This window comes from Zeugodacus cucurbitae, chromosome 5, assembly GCF_028554725.1.
Source record: "Zeugodacus cucurbitae isolate PBARC_wt_2022May chromosome 5, idZeuCucr1.2, whole genome shotgun sequence".
Lineage (NCBI taxonomy): Eukaryota > Metazoa > Arthropoda > Insecta > Diptera > Tephritidae > Zeugodacus > Zeugodacus cucurbitae.
Genome location: NC_071670.1, coordinates 45,398,727 through 45,422,807, shown reverse-complemented (window position 1 = coordinate 45,422,807; position 24,081 = coordinate 45,398,727). Strand labels below are relative to the sequence as shown.

General features: G+C 34.7%; 2 protein-coding genes across 5 annotated transcripts in view; one reads left to right on the top strand and one right to left on the bottom strand.

The window, feature by feature from the left end:
- LOC105213749 (chymotrypsin-elastase inhibitor ixodidin-like) overlaps window positions 1-24,081 on the top strand; it is a 344,198-nt gene that overhangs the window by 141,046 nt on the left and 179,071 nt on the right. The gene's annotated exons all lie outside the window — the stretch shown is intronic.
- The window catches only part of Frq1_0 (frequenin-1), a 79,480-nt gene that overhangs the window by 9,101 nt on the left and 46,298 nt on the right, over window positions 1-24,081 (bottom strand). The window contains exons 4-7 of the mRNA XM_011186810.3: window positions 9,900-9,924; window positions 9,772-9,820; window positions 6,670-6,759; window positions 1,094-1,172 (exon numbers count right to left, since the gene is read on the bottom strand). Of these exons, the coding sequence (XP_011185112.1) occupies window positions 1,094-1,172; window positions 6,670-6,759; window positions 9,772-9,820; window positions 9,900-9,924 (243 nt within the window). The remainder of the gene's footprint in view (window positions 1-1,093; window positions 1,173-6,669; window positions 6,760-9,771; window positions 9,821-9,899; window positions 9,925-24,081) is intronic.

Here is a 24,081-nt window from a genome sequence, read left to right as displayed (position 1 = left end):
TTGTACCAAATTTTACTTGTATAACTTTATTTATGGCTTAGTTATGACACTTTACAGATTTTCGGTTTTCGCCATTTTGTAAGAGTGGTCCGATTTTGTTCAATCCTGCAAGATATCTTAAGGTTTACTCAAGTGTTATCTGTTGCACGGACCGATGGACGGACGGACTGACAGACATCCGGATTTCAACTCGTCATCTGGATTTTTTTGATATATATTACCCTATATCTAACTCGTTTAGTTTTATGACTTACAAACGACTATAATACTTCCTTAGCAACTTTGTTGCTAGAGTAGAAATATATTTAAAATTTTTATAAATAAATACATTTTGATTTCGAGTATTTATTTAACTTCTATCATAAACTATAATAAACAAATTTTATACTTTTAAAATCACTGTTGAACTCACTGTAATATTTTTATGCTTCGTCAAATTTTTATTGCTTACGAGTATGGCTCGTAAATGCATTGCGCTAATTTCATTGGTTAATAAAGACCATGAAGCCAAATAAATAAATCTGTTACACTAAAATGCTTTTACGCCCACATAAAATAAAATGTTTATGCGCCAAAACACCTTGCCATATTTCATAAAAAACAGTCAATAATATGGCAGCAATAAAATGCCAATTGTGAAATTGCGCGAACAGTCAAAAATTATGCAAAAATTCGTGAGCGATAAATCAACAAAAAAAAAAAAACAAATATTTTATGCGATTGCTACGGTGGCAAGCGAAATTCAGGGAAAACTGAATAAAGAAAAAATAAAAATAACCCATAGAACATGGCAATTTTATGAGAATTGAAGTGAGCCAGGCAACGAAGAAATTCACTAAAAGCGTAGCAAGGCAGATATAAAAAAAATAAGCGGAAATTGGTGTGATTACTTTACTCGAAATATTCTTTCTATATATACAAACTGGCTTGGCCGCGACATAAACAAGTAAATAAATTCTCCACCTACCAATTTGGACATTACTCACTGTCAAAGCTTTCAATAATATTTATGTGCAATCGATAGCGCTACTTAAAGCTGGCGATAAAGGGAGAAACACGAAAAAGCATAATACAATCATAGCAATAAACTTACATTGTAATTTTTCATCCAAGTTTCCCTTCGATGTCACGGAGAGGGCGCGTATGAATTCCTCAAATTCTATTGAGCCATCCTGCGGATGTGAGTGTTCGGTTGCGTTTGCGTTTGTGTGTTGTGGTGTCCAAATAACAGCAATTTACGGAGATTTCAGGCAGTCCAAAGGCAGCGTTTGCAGACGTAAACAAATGTGTAGCAAAATATGGAGAAGAGGAAAAGAGAATAGAATAGAAAAAAAAGTAAAACATTATGTATCATATTTTATGAAATGCCAGCGTGTGGCATAATGAGTATGAAATGGTCTGGGTATAGACAATATACTGGTCATTATTAAAACAACAGCAAATGCAACATAACTCACTTTCAACACACAACATTCAGCAGTAATTCATTGTAACGATAATTCATAATATATATGTAAGTTCGTCCCTCACTACTTACATAAAATATTGTATATAGGGTATTATGAAAGAGTAGAATATACGTTGAATTAAATTAAGTAAAAAAAAAGTTCAGTTTTTCACTTATACATTGTTGTTACAACAGTTTCTTCTATGGAGACAGCTTCTACTAATAGTTTTTAAAAATAAACGCCTAATTGTAGGCAGCATTTTCATATATTTACAAAATTGTTGAATACATTTAGGAGCACGAAGAAAAAACTTAAAAGACAGACATAGTAGATTAGTAGCCAACAGAAAAATACCTTTACCATCTTTTTCTAAAAGTTCCGAAAAAATATTACCTAAAAATAAAAAAACCCATCGTAACACCCTTTATATGTTAAGTGTGCAAATACCCGTCAGTTAGCCGTAACCGAAACTGTGAAAGCCACACAAATACACGCGCACACACAGTGTTATATAATTAGCTCTGTTGACCGAAATTAATCCATAAATCAACAGAATGTCCCTAGACACTGTGGCAACAGCAAGAGCGAATATTCGAATGAAATGAATGAAAAAACGCTCAAGTCAGCAGCAGTCAAGCTCGAGTGCGCTTAACCCAGGTGACCGTACGCTTCAAGTATGTTGCTGAGAGAGTGAGTAAGGGTTGCATACTGTGTATCAGTGCCAAAATAATATGGATATATTATATTAATCCTGATGTGGCGCTGGTGCTTTAGATAACTAGTACCGTGCACTTGAGTTTAAAGGTGTTTTTTGGGATTAAATATGATGTGGGTTACAAATTTTTTGTCTTTTTATTGTAGTCGTTGTACAAATCGGGATTATAGAGCGTAACACGATGCCTTTTTACAAAAAATGCGGTTATGGGCGATGACTGGTATATATATTAGATCTACACATACAGAAAATCCTGTATATAGTACATATATTATAGTTGGTCAGAAGAAGGCAGCCAAGCTACTAATCCGTCATGCAAACCATAAATCATCTTTCCGCTGCTATTCGTACAGAAACCTCTCAGAAATTGTTTTAAAAATATTAAATTATTGGTTTATCTAAGAGGCATTTATAATCTCATCTGTTCTTAACTTGATAGCATATACGGTATATGAGGGCTGAGGTAATTCCTAAATCAATTTCACTCATTTTCACCATCCAAGACTACACGCTCACTTAACTTGTCTAAGATATCTCACATATTAACCGATATATGAGGAATAAAACCTACAGTATTATTGAAAAACTTATAATTAAGTATATGGGCGCTAGGGGAAGTTAGGACCCGATTTTTTAAATTTTTGGAACAAAGAAACATTATTAGAAGAAAAAATTTCCTCTGAATTAGATTAAAATATCAGAGAGATTTACCGATATTTTAGTTGAAAAAATCCCCTTAGGCACTGAGTTCTTCGTGTTCGATATCCGGGGTCTTGAAAAGTTATAGACCGATTTCGACAATTTTTTCACAAGTGAAGCCACAGATGATCTACAAAATTTTTGTGAAGTTTTATTCCGCTATTTTCATCGGTTCCTTATGTATACATTATAAAGTTTAGGAATCAGATGGAATTCAAAATTGAGTTATATGGAAAGTAGTCGTAGTTGTGAACCGATATCGACCATTTTTCATCCGTGTTATCATGGTGTTAAGAAAGTATTATGTACCTTTCAATTTCATTGACATCGGTCGAGTAGTTTTTGTGATATGGTTTTTTACCCATAAGTGGGCGACGCCACGCCCTTTTCCCATTAAAAAAAAAATCTGGGTGCTGCTCTCCTCTGCCATTTCTTCTGTGTTTCTGCCGTTTTCTGTTAGTGAGTTAACGCACATTTAGTAATTTTCAACATAATCTATGTATGAGAGGTGGGCGTGGTCATTATCCCATTTCAACTATTTCAATGATGTGCGATGGGGTATGTAAAGAAAAATAAAGAAATTTGGAAATGTTTAAATTTTTAGGTCAAGGATTACTCACCAATATGTTATAAGCACCTCTTCAACTACCCTTGTTTGTATGATAAATATTTAACCCTTACGATAGCATATATTAGCTCTTCAGAGGCGTACTAGGGTAGGAAATATATGACTCTGAAGCCAGTAGAGGCATACCCACGGATTTCTCGATTTGCTTGGAGCCACTTGTGAATTTGTGAATCAATTAGACGCTTGCACCTAATGTACTTTTTTTTCATTAAAACAGGATAGATATGGGATATTTGTAACACCACTTTTTCAAAGATCCCAAAAAAGTTTGAACTTATATTTTCTGAAAGATATATAGACTCCGATATTATAATTTTGAATAATACATTAAGCTTCACTCATAAAATCATTTCCATCCCTTCCCCTCACTTGTCCAACCCACACAAACATAAATAAATTTTAACGATTCCTCGCATTATCAACGAATTTACCGTTGTCTCGTATATCGTTCACATTCATTTTGTTTATGCTCTAATTATTTCCGCCCCCAAATGCGGTCGACGCTTTTGCTGCTGTTGCTTCTCAATTATCTGCCTTGGGGCTTTCGCCAGCCATTCATCAATTCCGTCGATATGTCATTGCCAATTGAGCCAGTATTTGTGTGCCTTTGTGGTTTGTGGCGATAATCCCTCAATTACTATGAAATTAGTTAATTAAATAATTGTAGCAACGTAGCGAAAGACATCGTACGAGCACGATAAAAATGAAAGATGGGCGAAATTGAATTGCAAAGGCAAAATGCCAAAACGAATGATACACATCGACACATCGATATCTACATATTTAGTTGGAAATTAATTAATGACATTATCGATTTGGTTGATATGAGGGATGAGTGAGTAAAGAAAGGTACGTTTTGGTTCTTAGTCAAATGTAATTGTGTAGGAGGGATTGAGTTCATGTATAAGTAGCTTAGAAAACTTGTTGAGTGTTTTTGTTAATTTTCAATTACCAGTTGCTAAGTAAGAAGTATTTACATAAATAGCTTCCAAGTAATGTAAAGGTCATACTAAAGATTAAAAAATTACAAAAAAATGTTTTTCCTATATACATATGTATGAAGAAACAAGTAAGGAAGTGCTAATTGCTAAGTTCGGGTGTAACCGAATATTTTATACTCTCGCAATTAATTAATTTAATTTTATTAATATAACACACAATTTGACCCAAATATTCGTCATATATATGGTATAGAGTCCTTTGAAAGTTTGAAAACCCTAATAATAGGTATATGGAAGCTTTCGGAAGTTATGACCCGATTTCACGCATTTTTGGCACGGAGACATATTATTAGAAGAAAAATATTCCCTCTGAATTTCTGCAAAATATCTGAGAGACTTACCTATATTTTCGGTAAAAACAAATTATTCGAAGCTCTGAGGTCCACATGTTCGATATATGGGGACTTGAATACTTAAGGTCCGATTTCGATTTTTAGAAGGGCGATGCCACACTATAATTGCAGTATTTTTGCAAAGTTCTGTTCCGATATATTCACTAGTGCTTACTTTATATATTGTAAAGTAAACGATTCAGATAGATTTCAAAGTTATGGTCTATGGGAAGTAGGCGTGGTTGTGAACCGATTTGGACTATTTTCATAACATATCATTGGGAAGCCACGAAGATATTATGAACCTAATTTCATTGAAATTGGTCGGAGATTTCGGAGATATGGTATGACCCATAATTGGGTGGCGCCTGCATTGTATACCAATTTAGGGACAGACCTTTTGTACCTTTTGTATGAAATTTAAGGTTTCTGGTGTTTTTCCTTACTGAATTAAAGCATTTTTTAGAACTTTTCAACTTAATTTTATATGGGTGGTGGGCGTGGTTATAATCCTATTTTCTTCATTTTTAAACTGTATAAGGAGAGTTTCGATGAGATAGCTCTAGTAATTTACGATAAAACTTAGAAGGGGCGGGTTCACGACCACTTTCCCAAAAAAACTACATCCAAATATGCCCCTTCCTCGAACAATTCAATTTCAAATTTCACTTTCATAGTGTACTTTCTGGCTTAGTTATAGTTCTTAATAGGTTTTCATTTATCGCCATTTTGTGGGCGTGGCAGTAGACCGATTTCGGTCATCTTCAAAAGCAACCTTCCTATGGTGCCAAGAAACGCGTGTACTCAGTTTCATCAAGATATCTCAATTTTTCTCCAGTTACAGCTTGCCCGGACGGATGGACAGACAGACACTTTGATATATATAACCCCATATCTGACTCTCTTAGAATATTATACTATCTTAGCAACTTTGTTGTGAAAGTATAAATATTGGTTATTGTTGTTGTAGCTGTAGAAAATATTGGAAAAATTTTCAAGAAACTGCGCAGTTAATAGTTCTTGAATATAAATCAAATTTGTTCCGGTTACCAAGACTCGACTGTGCAGATTTTTAGGTATTTTAAGTGGGTACCTGAAGCGACAAGAAGAGCATAACAATTTGGCAATGAATTTCTCGAGTAGTAAATGGCAATAAGATCAGGAAAATAAGATTCAGTTGCTTCATAACTTTAAAGATTTGTTTTTTGAACCCAGAGTTAAGAAAAATTTGGGAAACTCCTTACTCCATTCAGTTAAATTGCACAAAAAAAAGAAGAGTCTTAAAGCTACAAGGAAATACAAATTCTTTGCGCAGTCGTTAAAATCCCGCAGTAAAAAGGCATTAGCGTTAAGTCAGCTACAACAACTCACAGCAAAATAAGCTAAAGTTTTTGTTGTAGTTTTATACTTGAGTATCGTAAGTCCCGCGCACAAGCAACAGCATCTGCATCGTGAGTGGCACAAATCCACTCAAATAATGTGCGGGACGCGCGAAGTCAAACTTTTCGGCGTTTATTTTGTTGCGAAACATTTATTTCAGCTTGTTTCTTGTCGCCTTGTGATTGCAGGCAAGTTTGACACCGCCAAGTGCATGCTGTGTGGCAACAGAGCATATGCTATGCGACTAAGCAAAATTTCATTGCAGCAACTTTATTCATTTATCAACATCATTCAAACGCGCACGCACTCACTTAGTCTTGTGGAGCTACTTTGCAAGCACATATACGTTCATAGCTCATACATACATACATACTTATATGCATATAATTTTAGTTTAGCACTTGTTGAGAAATCTGCAATGCTTTTTTATACAATTTTTCATTTATTTATTTATTTATATACTTACATTATTCTCGTCAAACACTCGAAACACCAGCGAAGCAAATTTACTCGGATCGCCTTGCGGAAAGAATTGTTTGTAGATTTTAATAAAACCCTGCAGCATTGTACATATGTGGGTTACAAGTGTTGGTGATTTTTTGTTGTTGTTGTTGGATTTTATTTTATTTTTTATTTTTGTTGTTTTTGTAGTCATTATACACACGCATTTGTAAATGTCACAGTTTTGTAGCGCAAATATTAAATGTTGCGTATACGCCATGGTCGCCAACCAAACCAGCAAGTAGAGGGCGAGTGTGTGTACGACGCATGTGACATGAGTAGATATTTCACAAAGCCGCAACCAAACGCGATATGACACACATGCAAGCGCGCGATTGTGTTTTTGTTTTGATTTCACGGATGTCAGTGTTTGTGTGTGTGTGTGTGCGAGTTAAGAAAAGTGTTTTGTAGATGAAGGAGCGCGCGCGTAAATGCATGCCAGCACAGTGACATATGACACCGAATTGAATGACAACGTTGCCCATGACAGTGATGGCGATAGTAAAGGGTGTCAGATTGCGCAGCGAAGAGTGGTTAGGAGAGCAATGCCAGCAATCCATTTGAGAGCGAATGTCATATGTTTAATTTTTAAGCCAGCAACAAAGATTGTTGTTGTTTTTGGTGTAGCGTTATTTTGCAGTAGTTGTTTTTGTTTTAGAGTTGTTTGTTGAATTGAATTGGATGTACGCGTTAGCATGGAAGTAGATGGCATAATTGAAAACAGTTTCGGTTTTGTTGTTTCGTTTGTGTGCGTACATGCGTGAGTAACAGAAGCACAAAACAAATAGCGACAGTAACAACCAGAGTAACAATCAAGCAACAACAACAGCGTGTGAATGAAAACCCACAGCAGTCAGTCAACCATTCAAATTACGAGGAGACAAGCGTGTATATTTTAGTTGTTGTCGTTGCGCCATCAACCGATTGAGCCATCGATTCACGCCGTCGAAAGACAATTAATGTTGTACAATTTTAATGGTATTTATTTTATCAGTGTTGTTGTATATTTTTCACACGCACACATTTTCGTGTATTCGCATATTTAAGTGTCAATCAGCGACATTAGTTCGTCATTCATTTGCATTTCCCATTTATTACAGTTTGTTTATTGCCGCCAAGTTGCCGACGAGTGTCAAGTTGCCAGTTTTTTTTTTTATTTTTTTATGGTTACGAGTTAACAAGCGAGTGCGTGAGGAGCGCGTTGTGCGTCGACAATTAGCACGTTTTATGGTTGCAATTAAGTTATTTGTTTGTAATTTTGTTTTTTAATTGTTTTTGATTTTTTTTTCGGTTTTAATGAATTTTAAATCGTTGAAGTGAAAAAGGAAGAAAATTGAAAATATTTGGAAATTAGTAAATTGCTAAAAATTTATGGTATAAATTATTTAATTCTGTAATATGTTTAATAAAAGATTTTCGAAAATTATGCAGACTTTTCTGAGCAACTGTTGATGATAAAATATAGAAAATTAATATTTCAAAAATATTTAATTCAAAAATGTGGTTAGAAAATACATCACCCTATAGAAATTTTAAAGTTTACTATCCAAATTGGATAGTTTCGAACTGATAATTACACTTACATCTGTAAGAAATTCTAGTTTTATACAATAATCTTTAAAAACTTTGAATAACAGCACATAGTATGATAAAATTGAATCAGAGAACACAATCTCCAATTTACTTTTAACTATTCTTGCTACAAACGTAAGAGCTACTCAAGGTTGTATATGTTGCTTGCTACAAACGTAAGAGCTACTCAAGGTTGTATATGTTGACTTTCGATTATGAATCTACCTTAATCCAAAGCAGGAAAAAAATGAGAACAGAATTTTGGCGCTGCAGTTTACTGTAAAATTTTCGGTCAAAAATATCTTTAATAACTAAATAGGCTTTGATAGCTGTATTGTAGTCTTTTTATAATGAGATGAAGGTCAAAGAAAGTGATAAAATTAATATATGCAGTTACTACGGTAACCTTCTTTTTAAACAACTACCTTCCTAATAGCCTTTTCGCATACCCAAGGTAATTTAATACATTCATGTTAAGATTATGAAACCACTTTTTGATCTTCACACTGCCGACTACTCGATTCACGATCAGCTGTTAAACATTTTTGCTGTTCACAGATTTTTCGCTGTTCATAAGAAGTTTTGGTTAGTTATATCAGCTGATTACCATTTTATCAATAAACCGGTGATTTTTTTCTAGCAACTATGATCAATTGTTGTAAATATCAGTGATTTACAATCACAATTGCAGTTCAGTAATTTGAGTTCGATCACACAGCTATAGAGAAGTTCAGTGATTCTAATTCGATCACTGTAGCAATAGCAGTTCGAAATGTAACAATCACTGATCAGTACCAATATCAGTTCGAAAGTAGCAATCATATTTAAGTAATTTAGTTGATATTTAAATTTGCTATTTCTTCTATTTCTTCTTCAGTGATCACAGTATCAAATTTAGTTGCGATTTCAGTAATTTTGGGGACGGTGATAGAAAAGCAGTTAAATGCACCCAAAATTTATTAATTAGTTAATTGTGATTACAAAAGCAGGTATATTTTGGATATTGTTAAAATTAAAAAAAAAAATGTAAATATAAAATCACAGTGATTTAAAAATGGCAATATCGCTCATCTCTAGAATGTAGAAAGATGTAATTTTTATTTTATTGTGATCTAAATCAACGCTTTAATCATGCAAAGACCGGTTAATTGACCAATTATCTCATGTGCGAAAAGGTCATAACCTATTCGGGTAACTCAAGAAGCTTTCGTATAAATTTAATTCATCTGTTCGAGGATACTTCAAAAATAATTCAAAATAGCGTCCAGACATGGTAAATGGTTTTTAACATAAAGTAGAGCCCGCTTCCGCAGTTGGTTTAAATTAAGTAAATCACTTCAAATGAAAATGCTATTATACCAGGTTTGCTAAGTTTCACCAGTGAAAAGTGTTCTGTTTTTGAATTTCTAGTTCTCTTATAATATTTGAATGTACATAGTTGCTCAGAAAAGCGGTAATTTTCTTCAAAATATTGTTTTTATCACACATGACTTACTTGCTCTGTGAGTAAACCATTTGGGCAGTCTTTCAGGAATCCTTTGTGCCTATTGTGTATATAAATATTATTATATAGTATTATATATATATATGTCAATGCAAAGCATTGACGTTTTCAAGACTTACCATTGTCGAATTTCTTTTTCTGTAACTGAAAAGAAAAAAGGAAAATTATTATTGTAAATTTCGTTATAAAGGCTTACAGATAAATACATGTATGTACTATGGAATAAGAACTGAAAGACATTCGAATTTTTTTATCCCAAAATACATTTGCAGCCTCATAACATTTCGTATAAGCTAATAATCAATAGGGTAGCTCGTAGACTTAAAAAATAATCGAGATAGTTGAATATACAAATTATCATATTGACGAGTTCGTCTTTCATTTTAATTAGTTTTATTAAGATAACACACAGTTTGACATATGGTCCAAGAGAATAACGAAGATCATCATATATAGTATATGAGGGCTGAGGAAATTCCTGAACTGATTTCACTAATTTTCACCCAAAAAGTACACTATATCCAAGACTATACGCTCACTTAAATTTGCTAATATATATCTGATATATTAACCGATATTTGGGGAATAAAGCCCACCGTATTAAAAAAAACCTATAATAGGTATATGGGAGTTAGGATAAGTTATGACGCCTACTTTCTCAAAAAAAAAATACACCTACTTTCTCAACAACTATGCCCCTTCATAGTGAGTTCTCTTATACCTAATTATATTTTCAAAACTTTTTTACGACTTAGTTATGGCACTATGTTTTCGGTTTTCGCCAGTTCGTGGGCGTGGCAGTGGTCTAGGGAATATGTGTACCAAGTTTCATTAAGATATTTCCTTTTTTTCAAGTTATCGCTTGCACAAACAGAGAGACGGACAGACATCCGAATTTTAAATCTACTCGTCACCCTGATCACTTTGGTATATATTATATAACCCTATATCTAACTCTTTTAGTTCAGGGTGACACAAACATCCGTTAGGTGAACAAAACTAGAATACTCTCTTTAACAACTTTGTTGCGTGAGTATAAAACGAAATAGCCAATTAGCCAATTAAACTCTGATTGAGTGTAGAATATAAAAGATTTTATGAGATTTCTATAAGCGATTTTACCATTAAAACAGTTTAATAGATTTCATGAACAAATGTCATAAAGTAGTTAAGCGTTCGTAACAAATCTCGGTCGATTTAACAATAAGTCGATGTGATAATAGGACCCAATTGCGACATCTTCTGCACAAGTAATGTATGGTCTGCTTTACAGGCTTCAAAAAATCGATTTTTTTGTTTTGTTTTAAATCTCTTCCAAAACTATCCAAGAATATGTCTTTAAAATTCCAGAGGCCAATTCGACATATTTTCGAAGCTAGAGCAGTTTTAGTGGCCGAGCAGGTGCGAATGCTCAGGCAGACCTTTAAAGCATATATGTCCGATCGAAAAAAATATATATAGCGAAATTGCTAAAAAAACGCTTTTTTTCGGCTTCTAAAGCAGACTACTGCCTTAAAATATCAGAAGGTTGTTTGTCTGTGACAACTCTCTTCTAAAGTAGAACGAAATCGGATTATATTTTATGTAATAGGGAGGACCCAGGAATTCTATCCAGTCAATTTTGTTTTGAAAATTCTGCAGCATATTTATAAAACCGCTAATAAAACCACATCCTATTTCTACTCTTTTACATTCTTTCAACTCTAAGTCAGACAATATGTGAGATTGCTGAACAAAGTTTTGTTGGGATCATCTCTTATCTGTCGTATATCATCTGTTATACAGAAAATAAGTAGTAATCTCCTTATAAGTAGTAGCAAATATAGAATAAGTTGGAATGCAAATTGGTATCATTACAATATCTTATTCTTCTGTTAAGAGCAATAATTTCTATAATAACTTGTTCAAAATAAAACTTTTTGACACCTCGAAACATTACTGCTATTTTCAATTCTTTGAGATTAAGCAGTAGTATGTAACATTCGTTTCTATCAGAACTTCTCCCTTCTTCTTATGCTTTTGCTGGCATATCTAAACGAATTGTCAAGTTAATCGAAATTATTTCCACACCAATGTTCACAGTTCATTTGTCCATTTGACTAGTCACTGCTCATTGAACATTTGTAATAATAACAATAACAATAACAAACACAATTTACGATTATACTGTGCAAATATACTCGTACAGTTATTTATTATGGACTGTGTAGAAATATTGACTTTGCACTGATTGCACTCCATTAACATTGATAAGGACGACACGAAGTGCGACGCATATGTGTGTGTGCGTGGACAAGTGTAGATGTGGGCGTGTGCACATGTCTGAACGATGTCAGCGAGAGTTGAATAAAATATGTTCGTATTGAACAAATTGCAACTAAGATGCTGAAACACACAACAACAACAATCGCTTTAAAGTAACAACCAAGTGTGGGTAACGATGGCGCACAGAAATGGTCAAACCAATTCACTAAGCGACTAATGCCAACAGCAGCCAACACAATCAACAATGGGTCATACCATTAGTCAACGACAAATATTATTGCAACAATGCGTCTACAAGCTGCTGTGACATTGGCAGCTCAGCAGCTCAGTGACAGTGAAAGGAGTGAGTATGCAGGACACGCAATCAACGAGCGACGGAACCAACCGCGCGTTTCACCAGCCAGTCAGCCAGTCAGCCAACCAACCAATCAACTAAATAACCAATTCGTCAGCGCGTCCGTTCGTCCGTCTCGTCTCGCCAGTGGTGTTTGTTTGTTTGTTTGTGTGGGTCGTCGCGCAAATGCGACAATTGGTACGGCAAAATGAGCAAGCAACCAGCTGAGCAGTTGTACGGAAATCATTGAAGCGAGAGTACATAACAATCAGCGGCGACGCCATCAACATCTTAAAGAGCTATGACTGGCAATCTGTTATTTATTCTCTGGCCTTGCAGTGCGAGAAAATATTAGTACAAGGCGACTTGGAAGTCTGTGCACACAGACATTTAAATAAATATTGGTTTATTTGTAGTTCAGGCCATATTTTTTCTAGAAAATTATGGTTGGGAGCAACTAGTGAAGGAATAATAACTAGGCTTTTACAATATTTTTTTTTAGTTGTAAAGTCATTCAATTAACATATAATATTAATCTGAAATAATCCAGTAAGTACTAAATTTTAGTGAAGCAAAGACGAAGACTCTGTACTTTGAGACCAAATTAAAACTTTTCAAAACATTAGAATTATTTATGTTTAGAAGTTAAAAAAAACGATAATATATATAAATATATATATTATATATTCATAAACTCATAAAATTATTTGTCGAATATATTTTCCAAATAATTATGGTCTTCTTTGAACTTAGAATTTTTGACTCAAGTTTTCGCAAATCAGTTTAATGCTTTCTTAGAAAAATTTCCGTTTTTTTTGGCGCAGAACAAAAAACTTTCAAAGATTCTAAAATAGTAGGGGTAAACGGGCACAATTGCTATTGTGTACATATCTTATTATTATATGATTTCAAAAAAAGATATAGAATCACGCTGTTTAATAATTTTTCCCTCACTCCCTCACTTAATTGCTATTGTCATGAACCTTTAAATTTTTTGAAATAAAAATAATTTATGCAGTAGAAATAAACAATTTAGAGAGTTGCTTTGAGTTCTTCTTCTTATTTGTCACTGCAACCGTCAGTCAGTCTGGACCGAGAACACAGAACTTTATCAGTTGCTTCTATCCTGTGCGTCGTCATACCAGTAGTACATCCTTACATCTCAAGTGGAAACAGGTTCCTATACATTTGGTCTTTGCAGTGGATGCGTGGGCACCGTTGCTTTCTATGGCCACCCATGGGTCTCGAATCGAAGCCGCTTTTTGCTGAAATATCGTCTGCCATGTGTGCCATCGTTGAGCTCCTGCAGTTCATTGTTCCATCTTCTTCGATACCCATCGCTTATACGGATGATTCCAAAGACATTGCGGAGAACTGTTCTCTCGAATGCTCCAAGTGCTTTCACATATCTGTTCGTCATCGCCCATGTTTCTGCGCCGTATATAATAGGGAATGATAGGACGGTCTCATGCCAAGTTAGCACATCATAAAATAAAACACAAAGACTTTCCTCCTTTATAAACTAGGTGAAGTAGTTAAAGCTGTGTTATTATTTATATTTATATGCAAAGCGTGCGCGAGCAATCCTCGGACCACTAACGAGCTTAAGAGAAACATTCTTACTGAAAATTTGAAAAAAGAGCTAGACTTGCCTAAGGTTGTATTAAAAAAAAACGCCTAAAAGTGAAGTAGTTCATCTTAAGGAGTTAAGGGATTTTCAAAAAATATTTTTTTTTATTTTTTGCATTTTCGTTAAGTGTAATATCTTAAAAATATTCTCTGAAAAATATCCTTGAAATTAATCCGATAATTACTTTTCGACTTATTCGACAAATAATAAAGAGCGCTTGGGCACGGGCGGCAGCTGCAAGCCACTTCAAATGCGTTTTCGCAACAATATGTTTTTTGAACTGGCGTCAACTGTAACTCGAAAACCACTCAGTAGATTTTATTGAAATTTATACAGCTTTTAGAATACATAATAATCCTGTGCCTGATCGAAGTATTTTTTTTTCTTCAAAAATTGCGACTTTTAAAGACCAATTAACTGTTGATTTTTCTCGAAAATCTAGAAAAAATTTCTTTAGGCCGCCATTTTGTTAATTTAAAAAAAAGGAAAAAGCTTCGATCCGGCCCAGCAATATCTATTTATAGAACTATTTTTTCTTATCCGATTGATTTTATATGAATCTCCAAGGACTTATGATAGTCACTGCAAGGTCCTTTTTTTAGAACTGGGTCAACTTTGGAAATTACAAATTTTTTTTTTACAAATTTTCGTGACTTCAAGTCAAAACATTGTGTAATACTTACTATTGTTATTACTTTTGTAAAATAACATAATATAATAACGCTTAAATGAAGGTTTCTGAAATATAAAATCCTGTTGTTTTTTTTTTAATTTAATAGCAGTTCATCTACCGATTAAGGATGACCCACCCTGTACTATAAATATTGTTTTATTAAATTATATTTTGTCTTAGAAATTAAATTTCAGCTTTCATAACCCTTTACCTTGCTAAATTTAAATCCCACCTTTATAGTCTCACACAACGATTTAACAAGAACTATATTTAGATAAATCTTATATATTTCGCTTGAGTCTCTTATTTTCCTGTGTAAACATTCTAACAATTGTCCGTAGCATAAGAACAAGCAGCTGTCTTGCAGTGCCATAAACAACGCCATTGCTGCTGCCACTAATGCCGTCCGCTGTGTATTAAAAATGCAACATAGTCAAGTCAATGTTTGTTGTGTATGCAGAAGACAACGTCACGAGCATGCTGTTGACTCGCCGGGCTAACAAAAGAATTTCGAATTTACCACATGCGCCGCATGCATACAGAATACCGATACAAACCACAGTTAAACTGTGCTTGTGTGTGGTGGCGGCAAATGAGAAAAAAAAGTAAAGAAAACAAAATAAATAAGAGTGAAATGCCAGGCAGGCGCAGCTAAGCATTCAAAACGTCAAGGTAGGTGCACATATGTATTTGTTGTTGTTGTTGTTGTTATGTGTGTATAAATAGAATTTGTTTACATTCATACTTGAGCGCATACACAAGTGTGCGTGTGTTTGTGTGTGTCCTCATAGTTTTCCTTACTGCCTGCAGCATGCATATGCATACATTTGTGGCACTTGCATTCTGGCGCCGCATGCATGCTGCAGTTGAAACATGCATGGCAGCAGGCCCAACCACACCAGCAAGCCAACTGCAACTGGCATGCCACAGCTCCTGCATTTGCCACATTGCTGCTGTTGATGTTGTTGCAAGTGCTGTTGTTGTCATTGTTGTTGCTGCTGCTGCGCATGATGATTTGATTTTTAGTCAATATCACATGAATGGGAAATATGAAAAACAATGACTAGAAAAACAACAACAACAACTACCCTCAATGCATATTAAATTTGTATGCAAGTGTACTTATTTGCTTGCTGCCACACAATAGCAATAACAACAACAATAACAATGCAGCATACAAGCATCTACACACTCAGCTTGTTGCTTTCATCATGAAATATGCGTGGCATCTATTAAAGATAAAAATTTGTTGAAAATAAGTGAATTTAGATTCTGCTTGCTCATATTCACAAGTAATAGCATTTGCATGCTGCTGCTATTGTTGTTGCTGTTGTTGTTTATGTTGTTTTAGCTTGTCAACGTGGGCATTGTTTTTCATTACTACCCCCGAAAAATGTTTGTTGCATGTGATTACAATTTGAATGCAAATAAATTGTATGAAAAACTTGTTGCACACAGGCGCTTTTAGCAGCTTTCCATATTTATGTTAGTGCTGAGCTGTGCGGTTGCTCATACGCAGTGGCGCTCCTTAAAATATATGTAATTTGTATGAGGTTTTTATCTAAATAAATAAAGTCAATTGTTTTTATGACACACATTTTTCATTTTCCTACACTTTTGCATAAATTATCAAAGAAATTTTTGTGTATTCGCAAGCTTGATGTAAAAATAGTTTCGTTTGCTTGATGATGTGAAAAGTAAAAAATATAAATTTAAAGGGAAATGTCACGTTTCATATTCTTTGAAGGCTTAACGAAGGAAGAGACAAAAAATTATTAAATATTCTAAGAAGTTACTTTGAGGCAAACTGTTTTATGAATAAGGACGAAAAAAAAACTTATTTATCCTTCATTTTTACTTAAGGGGTTAGAGGTAGTCAGAGACACGAAAAAATTAGAATTTTCAGTAGTATATTTTGAAAATATTTAATCATATTATATAAAAATTTAATAATATGGCAATTTTACACAATGTTTTGACTTAAAGTCATGAAAATAAAAAAAATTTAATTCCCCAAGTTATAGCTGTTTGTGTTGACCCAGTTCCAAAAAAAGGTCCTTGCGGTGACAATTATAAGTTGACAAATTTTGTTTTTCATATTTTTTTTAAATTTTTTTCTGAACCATCAACATCTCAAGAATATTGTGTTAAAGTTTTAGGTCATTGGGAGAAAAACTAACGAAGTTACAGCAGGTTGAATAACGGTACCTCCAGCTATCTGCGCTGAGTGTACAAAACTTTAAATCGATTTTCCCAAATATGTCATTTTTAAAGTCGGTGACCAGCCTACAGAAAAACTACTGCATCGATCGTTTTGAAATTTTGAACACATATTCTACATATATATAGCTCTCGCATGGCGTCGAGTTTTTCCAAAAATTTTAATTACTAAAAATTTTACAATAACAAATAGGTCGATTTTTTCGTCTAAAATCTACATATATATAGCTCTCGCATGGCGTCGAGTTTTTCCAAAAATTTTAATTACTAAAAATTTTACAATAACAAATAGGTCGATTTTTTCGTCTAAAATCGTCATTTTGGCTTGAAAATGGTACCAAAAATTGAAAAATTGAAAAATTAAAAAAAAAACTCGACGTCAATTGAAAGATAAACTAATAAACTGAAGAAAACAGTTTGATTTTTTGGTTTTGGAAGATCCAGTGATGCTGTAGGCTGGTCACCGCACAAAAAATTCCTTTCGAGGTGCTTGCAGAGATCGACTATAAATCCGTTATTCCTCGCTATTTTTCGATAAAACTTTTTTAAAGTATCCTTCAAATGTTGCACTTTCATATAGTAATAAGTAAAATAAACCTACAGCAATAATTAAAAAAAAAAAAATTCATGAAAAAAGTTCTTTTTTCGACGAAACAAACCTTAACCCCCCTTAAGGAAAATGCAAAAAATAAAAAAAAAATGATTTTTTAAAATCCTGACTACCTCTAACCTTTCAAAAATATGTTCTTAGCGTTCACGATTTTTCTATGTAATTTCTTATATCACAAACCAATGGATTTATCCTAACTATATTAACAAATCTATTGAATTCTGAATGGCTTCATCGAGTGTGATTCAAGAAATAAAACATTAAGAAAGTTAAACAATTATAATTATATTTCCAGGATATTATGAATTGGTCTTCTTACCCCAAACTGTTGCTTTTGAAGTCCATTTGCACCGAACAAATTTTTTTCACACATTTGGCATTTGATTATTTTCTAACTTACAGCCGTATTGTATAACTAGCAACGTCCGAACATAATTATTTCTAACTTATTACTCAGTTTTCTTTTTGTATACATAAAATTTTAAAAATTTTATGAATTTTTCAAACAAATGCCTTCAAAATGAGGACGTGTTGACTCTTATTTTAATCAAAATCGTGAAATTAAACAAAATTTTAAATTCACATTACGTAGAATGAGATAAAAATTAATAAATTATTTGTTCTTTATTTAGACCAGCATATTTTTAGAACCATAATCTCCAACCTCTCCAAAAGTTTTCATATCCTTTATAATCAAACACTTGAATTCTGTTGCCTTAAAGCTCGCAAAAAGTACGTATAAGCAATTTATTATTTACATTTTATATACCGCCGTAATTAATTATACATTATACAACCGGCAATATGTGCTGAGCAAAGGTCTCTTTTATAAAGTAGTTAGCAGCACACCTCATTCAGTTCAAATGTTACGTATACGCACTGGCAGTTCCCACAGCGTAATCAATGAGCTGCAAACATACAAACAACACTTACACACACTTTTGTGTAGGCATGCCACTGTGTACAGACAAGCTAACAAGCGCTGACATGACAGTAAATATTTTTCTTACACAGACATACGTTCACACATATATCTACATATATATACATATAGATATGTATATTCAGTGTGTTGCTTCATAATTGATTTCATTAATTACACGCTGTAGTGGTCGTGTGCACGCCATATTTGTGCACGCGTGTATGTGTGCTTGATGTGCTACATCGCTCAAAGCCACAGCGGTTGGTGGAACTGATAGCGATTGATGACTTTGTGGTGTGCAATTACAACACTACAGCGGAGAAGTATGTATGTCTGGCATGCGTGTGTGCTTATTGCTGCGTACAATTACATAAATATAGAAGTGTAACTATACATACATGAGTGTATGCAAATAAACAGCCGTTGTTAGCTATTAATTGTTGGAGGGGGAACCAGAGGTTATTTTACGCCATTTTTTTTTAATTTCGAACACTTTTCACTTAGTGACTAACAATTGGTGGGTTTTCTGTTAAGTGACTACCTTAGCAAGCTTTTTAATTTTATAAAAGTGTCCATAAACAAGTAAGGAAGGCCTAAGTTCGGGTGTAACCGAACATTTTATACTCTCGCAATTTATTTATTTAATTTTATTAAGACAACACACAATTTAGCCCACTTATTCGCCATATATGTATATGGTATAAAGTCCATTGAAAGTTGGAAACCCTAATATTAGGTACATATATGGGAGTCATGTGAATTTATGACCCAGTTTCACTCATTTTTGGCACGGAGACACATTATTAGAAGAGAAATATTCCCTCTGAATTTCTTCAAAATATCTGAGGGATTTACCTACATTTTCGGTAAAAAAAATTAGAAGCACTGATAGAAGGACGATGCCACTCTTCCAATGTAGTATTTGTGCAAAGTTCTGTACCGATATCTTCACTAGCGCTTAACTAATATATTGTAAAGTAAACGATTCAGACTGACTTCGCAGTTCTAGTATATAGGAGGTAGGCGTGGTTGTAACCGATTTTGCCTAGGGATGCCAGGAAAATATTATGAACCGAACATCATTGAAATTGGTCGAGTAGTTTCGGAGGTATGGTTTTTGACCCATATGTGGGCGGAAACACGCCCATTTAAAATTTTGTATACCAATTTGAGTGCAGAAAATTACTTCCAAAAATGCCCCTTCCTAGAACGATCCTTTGTACCAAATTTCATTTATTTCTTAGCTTAATTTATGACCCATATTCCTATCTGTTAACCTTCTTATTTTTATTCAAGTTACTTCTTGCTCGGACGGACGAACGGAAAGACAGACATTCAGATTTCAACTCGTCTCGTCATCGTGATCACTTTGGTATATATAACCTTATATCTAACTCGTTTAGTTTTATGACTTACAAACAACCGTTATGTGAACAAAACTATAATACTCTCTTAGCAACTTTTGTTGCGAGAGTATAAAAACTATAATAACTTAATAGTTTTATCAAAAACCCCTCTTATGTTTATGGCGGTGTCTATAGCGTGATGTATGACTTTCTCATATAGTCTATCTATCTTTCCAATTAAGTGCAGCTGCGTTGTCACACGCCCATTTACATATGTTTTCGCGCCACTAATAAGTTGTGTCACATTGGCCATGGCGTAAGCGTGAATATGTAAGCAATGTAGTGTTGCTGCTCTGCTGCAAGCTGAAGTAATTATTAAATAAATTATTGAATTTTAAAGAGCTTCGAAGTGGAGAAATTCTTATATTACTTAATGAAATCAATTTATAAAATTCGCAACGACTTCTTCAAATAAAATTACATATTTTGTACTCATGAGGTTCACCGACTGAAATCATAGCGTTCTAGCGTACAAAAATATCTTACCTCAAAATAAATAATAATAAAATTTTTTCAAATTCATTCAATTTGATATCACTACATCACACTACTTCCATATTTTCAACACAAGCACCTACCGCACTATATAATCAAACTGTCCAACTTGATTAGAGCCCAACACATCGGAAGCTAGTACTGCTTGTGTTAGTTAATGTAAACTCACTTCAACACTAACTAAGTCAATGGTCACTGTTCAATTGAGTTTTCATTGTTGCTCATACGTACCCACCCACCTCACACCGACACGGCAGGCAAGCATGTCAATCATTCATAGATCATTACACAGCATGTCAAAAGCATAAGCAAACATTGAACGTTACACTACAACATGAACATGTTGCATGTTCGCTATCGTTAACTACATGGCTTTGTACGGATATTAAATTGACATGCTAATGCGTTCACATATATTTGTAGGCACGTGCAGGTTCAGAAATTAGTAATGGGCATACAAAGTTAGTACAAAATCCTTTTTAATATAGCATATCATTAAAACAGTTATAAAAGTATATATTATATTCAAGTGATATTTGTTTAAAATATACTTGAGCAAATATAATTTAAAGGATGTGATAAATGATGATGACATATGGTTCAACAAATCTTTGATTATCATTAACGGCTCTTTCGATAAGGACGATAAAAAAATAAACCGATAGGGACAGCAAACGGTCACATTTCGACATTCCTCTTCAGTAAGGTTTGCCATTTCATCATGGACAGATATACGATCAAACAACGAGTCGAAATTATTAAGATTTACTACCGAAATTCGTAGTCAGTGGGCTCCACGTCCAATTTATGGTCGTTATATTCGTCCTGTCAGATCAACAATTGAGCGTCTAGTGGAAACATTTGAATCCACAGGCACAGTATAAAATGTTCCCGTGCCAGTGAGACAAAGAGGTGGCCGTCGTGTCGAGAATATTACTGCCACTAGCGCATCAATTGAGAAAGACCCAAATCAGTATCTCAGAAGTAGTCCTCAAGCGTAGGGCATCTCTGTGACGTCGTTTTGCAAAAATATCTTGGCCTACATTCTTACAAGAGCAAATTAACGCAAGAACTGAAGTCGCTTGAACACCAGAATCGCCATATGTTCGTGAATTAGGTGGGCTAAGCAACAAATATTTAAAATGATCCGAGTTTTCATCGAAAAATCATCATCAGCGATGAGGCTCATTTCCGGCTGAATGGTTTCGGCAGTAAGCAAAATATGTCTGTTCAATGACAACCGAATATTTTTGGCCCGAATTGGATGATATGGACTTGGACAATATGTGGTTTTAACAGGACGGCGCCACAAGCCTCACAGCGAAAGTCACAATCGGTTTATTGAAAATCAAGTGTGGTGAACGTGTCTCACGAAATGGCTGAGTCAATTGGTCTCCTCGGTCGTGCGATTTGACGCCGTTAGATTATTTCCTGTGGAGCTACGTCAAGTATATGGTCTATGCCAACAATCCAGCGACGATTGACGAACTTGATATATGCTTTGGACTTTAGATTTATCAATTGTTTTATGTTTATGGTCGATACTGGGTGAGGTGGATACTTGAGTTTCGGAGACATAAATAAATGTCAAAAAGATGATGAGCGAAAATCTTGAACTCATATTTGATTAAAACATTCAATCACGTTCAGGATGGAAATGCGAAAGTTCAGTATAGTGAGGAAATCCATAAACTATAAGCCTTCAACTTGAACAGGCTACTGTTTATATAGAATTAATGCACTTAGAACGCTTTCAGTAGATTTCTCCTATCGAGTAATTTGGTTTTTAGAATGAGGTAGTCGAATGTCATTGTCGCTATTTTCCGACTACATCTTATTCATTATATTATTTCCTTCTCATAAACTTTTTGATACAGTCCTTATTGGAAATTGTCTCTTAGCGATCTTTGCAGGACGTTTTTCCATTTTGGTCAACCCACAATTTGCAGAATCAATAAAAGACCTCAAGTCTTGAATTATACGCTTGCTCTTCAATATTTGAACTGTTGATAAAGTGACCTAGGGAAAAACGCTTGACATCAGTTCCAGCAACATCGATACTCTTGTCCTATAATTACCGGTTCTAAAATAAACGGTCCTATATTTCGTATTGTTCATCAGCTGAAAATTAATCGTGTTTAGGTTCTCAAGCTTTGAATCCATGTTTTCGCAAGAAAAGTTTTAATAATTGTCATTATTTATTCACACTTTTACTTGAGGATTTCGAGGTACATTAACAATACGATATTTTGTCAAAACGGTTGAATTCATTAACTACTATATCACTCTCACTATTATCTGGAACTGGATCAAGTTAAGATATTCAAGCATTCTCCATAGAATTTCGTCATTTTATTTATTAATTACCTTCTTTTGAATTCAATTTCCGCTTAATTACTCAAAATATTTAATATCCTACTCCGCGTCAGTATTCATACAAAATTACTTGCCGCAATTATGTTTAAAGCAATTTCACATTAACGCCGCTATTGGCTCATTACTGTGCATATTTAAAGCTCCATTGAGACATTTTGCAATTTTAATGTGATTTAAATTATTTGCCATGCAACGTTCCCGCAAAATGGCAGGTCTTAATAAATGGCGAATGCAATGAAAGGTGAAAAGCGGTATAACTGCGGTAGCACAAAATGCTAGAAATAAAATGAAATATTTATATATTAATTTTCCATTTTAAGCGGCAGCTGCTGCCGTACCTGTATTGACGCTTAAGCCTTACAGCACGCAGAGGCGACATGCTGCTGCGCTTTATCCCAAATGCCACTTAAATGTCCTGTGCATTTTCGAGCGCCAAAAAAGTGGAATGCATGGAAAGAGGTTGGGGCAAGTGAAGTGGTGGGCGGCGTAAATTGTGAAGCATACAGAATGCTTGAGCCATGCTTAATGCTGCAAGAAGCAGCTGTGCGGCATAAAAATGTATTTACTTGGAAAGATATATAGTATATACATATTTCTCCAGTTGACCCACAAAACGGCGCTGCCACGTCCTGCACGTAATCGATACCTCCTTCGTGCATTTTGCGCTACACGCTTACTGCGTCCGGCATGCCTTACTTTACTTTACTGATTTTCTGCTTTCCCACAAGCCTCACGTTCGTCGCTGCCTCCATACAAAGTGCACGCCTATCCTTTGCCTTTGGCGCAATTATCCAGCACGGAAATTGCATTCCCTCAACTCAGAAGCTGCCTTGAGGTATGCAGATATTTAATATTGGTCATGTGGCACGTGCGACTTTGGCTGTCAACGCGGCAACATCCTACGCTTTCAACTGTCCACTCTGGGCTGTTGGTCCTTGCAGTTAATACTATAGTGTTGTTTTTGTTGTTACTATTACTGTTACTGCAATGTGCATTTAAACGTGATTTTCCAGCCAGCAAGCGCGTGAGTGAGTTCGTGAGCGAACGAAGCCGCCCAGTTGAGCCTAGGCTGCTGATTGTCGTCTTGGTCGTTGGCACGGTTTTGCCTTTAATTGCCACAATGAAATTTCAAGAATTTCATATAAATGCGCACACCAACACACGCGCGTATTCAGTATTGTTTCCGTTGCAATTCAGTTACGACGACGACGAGAATGTGCAATTAAGATGCCGTTACAGGGCTTTGTTAACGCTCGTATATCCTTGCATATCCTTGCATTCACTTTGGCAACACAGCCCACGCATGACAACCGCCAACAACCGCTTGTCGCTCAGCTCCGTCTCATCTTTCCAACTCATTTACTTTGCCA